General features: G+C 33.7%; 1 protein-coding gene across 5 annotated transcripts in view; it reads right to left on the bottom strand.

The window, feature by feature from the left end:
- LOC123514831 (pyridoxine/pyridoxamine 5'-phosphate oxidase-like) overlaps positions 1 to 7,261 on the bottom strand; it is an 18,119-nt gene extending 10,858 nt beyond the window's left edge. The window contains exons 1-5 of one of the 5 annotated variants that reach the window (XM_045273062.1): positions 7,044 to 7,261; positions 6,134 to 6,290; positions 4,651 to 4,750; positions 3,996 to 4,067; positions 3,077 to 3,130 (exon numbers count right to left, since the gene is read on the bottom strand). In XM_045273062.1, coding sequence (XP_045128997.1) covers positions 3,077 to 3,130; positions 3,996 to 4,067; positions 4,651 to 4,750; positions 6,134 to 6,290; positions 7,044 to 7,164 — 504 coding nt within the window. In that variant the 5' untranslated portion in view covers positions 7,165 to 7,261. Of the gene's footprint in view, positions 1 to 3,076; positions 3,131 to 3,995; positions 4,068 to 4,650; positions 4,751 to 6,133; positions 6,291 to 6,575; positions 6,710 to 7,043 lie in introns of those variants that run through there. The other 4 variants (XM_045273065.1, XM_045273063.1, XM_045273064.1 and 1 more) reach the window with 4 other exon arrangements.
- Positions 7,262 to 7,500: the final 239 nt, after the last annotated feature.

Below are 7,500 nucleotides of genomic sequence, written 5' to 3'. Positions count from 1 at the left end.
TTGTTCTCGTGCTGTCAATGATAGAGAGGGCTCACAAACGGTTCCGTAGCCATCCAACTGCTGAAACTCATGCCCTATATATTTCTGCCCGTAATCATGCCAAATCTATTCTCCAACTTACTAAAAACTCTTTCATCAATAGAAAATGTCAAAGTCTTTCCAATTCTAACTCCTCTCGAGATTTCTGGCATCTAGCCAATAATATCTCTAACAACTTTACTTCTTCGTCTTTCCCTCCTTTACTTCATCCAGATGGCTCTACAGCTGTCTCTTCTTTTCTAAAGCTGAACTCTTCGCTCAAACCTTTGCTACCAACTCAACTTTGGATGATTCTGGGCATATTCCTCCTACTCCTCCACCCTCTGACTACTTCATCCCTAAAATTAAAATTCTTTATAAAGACGTTTTCCTGGCCCTCTCTGGCCTTGATTCTCGGAAGGCTTACGGTCCGGATGGAGTCCCTCCTGTTGTTCTCAAAACTGTGCTTCCGAACTCGCTCACTGCCTGGTCAAACTCTTTCATCTGTGTCTCTCTACTTCTATTTATCCTTCTTGCTGGAAGTTTGCTCACATTCAACCTGTCCCTAAAAAGGTGACCACTCCAATCCTTCTAACTACCGCCCTATAGCTTTGATTTCCTGCCTTTCTAAAGCCTTTGAGTCTATCCTTAATAGGAAGATAATGAGGCATCTATCAGCTCACAACCTTCTCTCTGATTGCCAGTATGGTTTCCGTAAAGGCAGATCTACTGGTGATCTTCTTACTTTCCTAACTGAATCTTGGTCATCCTCTTTTAGGGACTTCGGTGAAACCTTTGCTGTCGGCCTTGACATATCGAAAGCCTTCGATAGAGTCTGGCACAAATCTTTAATTTCTAAACTACCCTCCTACGGATTCTATCCTTCTCTCTGTACCTTCATCTCCAGTTTCCTTTCCGATCGTTCTATTGCTGCTGTAGTAGACGGTCACTGTTCTTCCCTAAAACTATCAACAGTGGTGTTCCACAGGGTTCTGTCCTATCACCCACTCTCTTTCTATTATTCATCAATGATCTCCTAAATCTGACTCAATGCCCTATCCACTCCTATGCTGATGATACCACCCTGCATTATTCAACAGCGTTCAACAGACGCCCAACCCAACAACAATTAAATGACTCAAGGCGAGATGCTATAGGACGCCTAACTTCTGATCTTTCACTTGTTTCTGATTGGGGCAGAGAAAACCTGGTTTTGTTCAATGCCTCAAAACTCAATTTCTACAACTATCTACTCGACATAACCTTCCAGACAACTATCCTCTCTTCTTCAATAACACTCAACTTCCCTCTCCTCTACATTAAACACACTCGGTCTATCCTTCACTAAAAATCTAAACTGGAAATTTCACATCTCTACTCTTGCTAAATCAGCTTCCAAGAAGTTAGGTGTCCTATGGCGTCTTCGTCCATTTTTCTCTCCTCCCAGCTGCTTGCTCTGTACAAGGGCCTTATCCGCCCGTGTATGGAGTATGGCTCTCATGTCTGGGGATCCACACACAGCTTTACTAAACAAGGTGGAATCTAAAGCTTTTCGTCTTATCAACTCTTCTCCTCTAACTGACTGTCTTGATTCTTTAAGTCACCGCCGCAATGTTGCATCTTTATCTGTCTTCTACCGCTGTTTTCATGCTGTCTGCTCTTCTGAACTTGCTAACTGCATGCCTTCCCCCCTCCTGCGGCCTCGCTGCACAAGACTCTCTACTTCTTCTCATCCCTATTCTGTCCATCTTCCTAATGCAAGAGTTAACCAGTATCTTCACTCCTTCATTCCCTACACTGGTAAACTCTGGAACTCTCTACCTGTGTCTGTATTTCCACCTGCCTATGACTTAAACTCTTTCAAAAGAGGAGTGTCAAGACACCTCTTACGTTAACTGGACCCTCCTTTTAGATTTTTTTGTTTTTTCTCTTTCTACTTTCCTCTTAACAGGGCCTGGCAACCAGCGGGATTTTTTTTTTCCAACACTTTGTTTGCCCTTGGCCAGTGCCCTTGTAATGTAAAAAAAAAAAAAAAAAAATATATATATATATATATATATATATATATATATATATATATATATATATATATATATATATATATATATATATATATATATATATATATATATATATATATATATATATATATATATATATATATATATATATATATATATATATATATATATATATATATATATATATATATATATATATATATATATATATATATATATATATATATATATATATATATATATATATATATATATATATATATATATATATATATATATATATATATATATATATATATATATATATATATATATATATATATATATATATATATATATATATATATATATATATATATATATATATATATATATATATATATATATATATATATATATATATATATATATATATATATATATATATATATATATATATATATATATATATATATATATATATATATATATATATATATATATATATATATATATATATATATATATATATATATATATATATATATATATATATATATATATATATATATATATATATATATATATATATATATATATATATATATATATATATATATATATATATATATATATATATATATATATATATATATATATATATATATATATATATATATATATATATATATATATATATATATATATATATATATATATATATATATATATATATATATATATATATATATATATATATATATATATATATATATATATATATATATATATATATATATATATATATATATATATATATATATATATATATATATATATATATATATATATATATATATATATATATATATATATATATATATATATATATATATATATATATATATATATATATATATATATATATATATATATATATATATATATATATATATATATATATATATATATATATATATATATATATATATTGTTTTATCAACACTGAAATTTATTCAAAATCTAGCATTTTATAGCAATATATCCCTCCAACTTACAGATCTCATGAGAGCCTCCCAGTAAAAGCAAAGAGAAGCCTGAGGATTTTCATCCTGTAAGAAAATACATCATTAGCATTACTGCACTACAAATGATAAATGTTGGTGCTCTGCTAAAGCAAAGGAGAGATGTTCACCACATGGTCATTTTTTAAGTTAAAGTTGTATATAAGTGTAGATGGACGCAACAACAAAAATATTTATCATGATAACCGAAAACTTGGTAACAATAACCTTATCAGCAATAACCAATAATTGATAACTAGCAATAAATTTATCACTGGACAATAAATGATAAATCCAAAATTCAAATACTAGTGAAAACAATATCAATATTTAAATAAAAATCTTCAACATGCTAATGTTCCAAAAAAAATATAGTTACCAATTATCACTTGTTTGGAAACAAAAGTAATGTCAATATCAATGTATCGATAGCCCAGAAAAAATCAACATCAGATAACCAATAACCCAATATAGTTATCATGATAATGCCCACCTATGCATGTAGGAGACTTGTGTAATATATATAAAACCCAATTTATCCTTGGTTTTCATTCCATTACTTTGCTGAGCACCTTAAAGCTTAGAAGTAAAAAACACAAAAAGTTGTAAGCACCTGTTAATGATTGCAAGATTTTATGAAATGGTAGACCTAATGAATGTTTGTTAAATTATCTCTTTAAGTTTCAGAAATTATGATTCATATACTTTACACCATCATGCACTGTTATGTATATCTAACTGACAAGAGGGTTGGTATATTAAAAAATAATTAAATTATCTTTGAATTACATATTGTCTAATATGCAGTGATAAATCCATAAAGGCAGCCAATATATCATGGTCTTCAGAAAATGTGTTCTTGAAACAACAGGAGCTTACAGTCCTTTGTGTTGAGGTCATTGCCAACTATTACCTGTCTTGACCATGATCTATCTTCTCCATTGTACGACCAATAGAAAACTACACTGGCATGAGGATTTTTTGTCTGAAATCAAAGAAACCACATAAAGAAAACTCATGCTTAACTATAAACTGAACTTGACAGATATGTTTGTGGCATAAAACCACACATAAGAGCTAATAACTTGAAACATGGAAAAATATAAAACTCTGAGCATGAAAAAAAAAGTTAAAAAAGGATAAAAATGGGACTGCAAAAGTAGTTTCTGAACTTACATAAAGCACCTCCTATTAAGTTGACAGAAAGCTCACAAAAAAAATTACAAAAACAATCAGCACTTAATACCGTACATCTAAAACAATATTAAACATTTCATACTGTTACAAATGTAAAATTCTTCATGTACAAAATAAATAAGTCCTCATATTGAGATTATAGTTAATGATAAACGTGGTGGCAATATAAAGAAATCTCATCCCTTTCCACATCTTTAAAGTGTTTAACATATCTTGTTGGAGAATGAAATCAAAACAAGTTTAAAATATATTTGTTGAGTAATAGTAACTTAAATATTTATTGCATGACAAATAGAACTATCACTGCATACCATATCTTCCCGACATTAAAAATCAGACCACATATCAAGCTACCTGAATCTATAACTCACCAACTCTTGGCCCTTTCTGCTGGTATAGTTTGTGAAGAAGCGAAAGCCCTCCTTTCCATAGCCCTTCAGGAGCACCATGCGAGCTGATGGTTTACCATCCCTGAAGAGAATAGAACAATATATTATATACTAAGAAAATAAAACAGTAAATAACTAAATAAAACTATAGCAATGCACAGTCACAATACTAAACTTACAACTAAACACAATTTCACAGAGAATTTTTTTTTCACATAAGATGGGAAAACTGGTCAAGTGCAACAAAAAAGAAAAAAGAAAAAGGCCCACTCAGTCCTCTTACAGATCTGAAAGGGTTAGCCAAAAGACAGAGATAAATGTCTTGAAACTTCCCTCTTAAACCAAGTTAAGCCATAGGAAATCGGAAATACAGACACAAGCAGGGAGTTCCAGACTTTACCAGAGAAAGGTATGAATGATTGAGGGTACTCGTTAACTTTTGCATTAGAGAGTTGGGTAAAATATGGATGAGAGGAAGAAGAAAGCCTTGTGCCGTGAGGCAACAGGAGAAAGGGAGACATGCAGTTAGCAAGATCAGAAGAGCAGTTAGTATGTAAATAGCGGTAGAAGATAGCAAGAGATGCAACATTCCGGCGGTGAGAAAGTTCACGAGACAAAAAGCTTTTGATTCCACCCTATCTATAAAACTGTGAGTGGACCCCTCCCATACATGCGAAGGGTACTCCATACATGGTCAGATGAGGCCCTTATACAGAGTTAATAGTTGGGAGGGTATGAAAAACTGGCAGAGACACCTCAGAATGCCTAACTTCGTAGGGGCTGTTTTAGCAAGAGAAGAGATGTGAAGTTTCCAGTTTAGATTATGAGTAAAGGACAGGCCAAGGATATTCAGTATAGGAGAGAAGGACAGTTGATTGTCACTGAAGAAGAGGGGATGGTTGTCTAGAAGGTTATGTCAAGCTGATAGGTGGAGGAATTGAGTTTTTGAGGGATTGAACACTACTAAGGTTTCTCTGCCCCAATCAGAAATCTTAGAAAGATCTGAAGTCAGGCATTCTGTAGTATCCCTGCGTGATCTGTTGACTTCCTGAAGGGTTGCTTGTCTCTGAAGAGATATGGAAAGGTATAGGGTAATATCATCAGTGTAAAGATCTAAAGATCTAGGTGGAGGTGTGACTGCCTTATACCAAAGATACTTGGCTGGTGATATGGGCCCTAATATGGGTACCACTATAAATAAAATTGTCTGCGCTGTTAATGGGTGGGAGCTGAACAGTACTTCCCATACTCTTCAAGTAGACCTACAGGCACTAAAGGCCATAATGTCAAAAAAAAAAAATAAATAAATAAATAAAAAAAAAAGACAAGGCAAGAAGTTTGGTTAAAAAATCATTAATCGATAATTGGAAGAGAATGGATGACAAGACAGAACCATGAGGGACATCACTGTTAATAGATTTAGAAGAACAGTGGCTGTTTACCACAGCAGCAATGCTGAACTGACTTGGTTGCAGTGGCCAGGCACATGGCATTTGCTTCAATAATCCCAGGGGTGTTGCAGGCCTCTTCAAACCATTCCTTGAACTGACCAATAGGTTCTTTTGCCACCAGATCTTCTTCAACAAAGGTTTCATTTTTGCCCTTGTATGGTTTGCGCATACCTGAAATATACATAAAGAAAAAATACATCAGTCAGCAGCTTCCATTTCTAATCCATATAATTAAGAGTTTAAACACCTCCTCATACCTAGTTATGAAATTCACATAAGCTAAAGTAGTTAAGAGTAAATTTTGTGGGTCAGTACTAGGATGTAAATATCTGCTTTTCCCACCCTACAGTTTTTTTTACTATTGTACTCCCAACTACAAAGTTTACTATGTATTCAGGTAAAGGGCAATAGATAAACTGTATGAAAGTGCTGTTACATTTAATATTGAAAACTCACTGTTATGTGGCCGAGATACAGACAAATGGCAATTAGTATGGCTTTGAGGAAGTCCAGTGGGGGGTGATCTCTGCCTCAGCCTTTTAGGCCAAAGATAGTGTTAAGTAACATTTGCCTCTCCCATGCTTAAATCCAACTCTCCTTTCTCAACAGTAAGCTTTTGCACTGAAGAATGAATAAGAAACTATTGCAATCTTGTATGTAACCGCAGCTTCACCTTTTCCTATATGATTATATAATGGATGTGTTCATACAATATATGGGACAAAGAAAAATAATACCACAGAAAACTGGAAAGACAATATTCACTGAAAACGTACGGATGATTGACACATAGGAAATACAATAGTATATTGAGCCTAATACTCTGGATTTTGTTATGCAAGGGGCATTCCATCAAGGAGCCGCGCGAAATTACAATACGCGCAGCCTAAGACCAAGCAAGGACAGATTCAGCTCTTCACTCACCTCCTATGTCTATGGACATTGGTTTGACAACATCCGCAATGATCTTTTCCTCACTGAATAATGCCATCCTACTTCCTGTCAGACGTCTAAGCACAGCAGACGAACGAATGGCTTGTAACATTCTCAGTCAAGTCCACGCATGTCAGTTTTGTGGCGGTGTGACCATGGGAGGGAACTAGGAGATAACTCCGCCTATCGCTCCCCACAGCACCAATCACAGGGGCTTGGTGTGTCACTCCCACTCTTCCACCAATAGCTTGAGACATCTACACACGAGCACATAGTTACATAAGTCTATTTCTTTTGAAATGGCAGAACGAGGGCTGCCCATTATATAACAGGAGATTAGTCAAGAGTCATTACATAAACAATTTCCTTAACATGGATGTTGCGTGTGAGGATGCATTTTTCCATTTTCTCCGGCAATGTTCAGTGAGCATTGTTCTTTGGAACCGTG

Source organism: Portunus trituberculatus, chromosome 38, assembly GCF_017591435.1.
Source record: "Portunus trituberculatus isolate SZX2019 chromosome 38, ASM1759143v1, whole genome shotgun sequence".
Taxonomy (NCBI): domain Eukaryota; kingdom Metazoa; phylum Arthropoda; class Malacostraca; order Decapoda; family Portunidae; genus Portunus; species Portunus trituberculatus.
The sequence above is the reverse complement of the archived record's forward strand: the minus strand, read 5'-3'. Positions and strand labels throughout refer to the sequence as shown.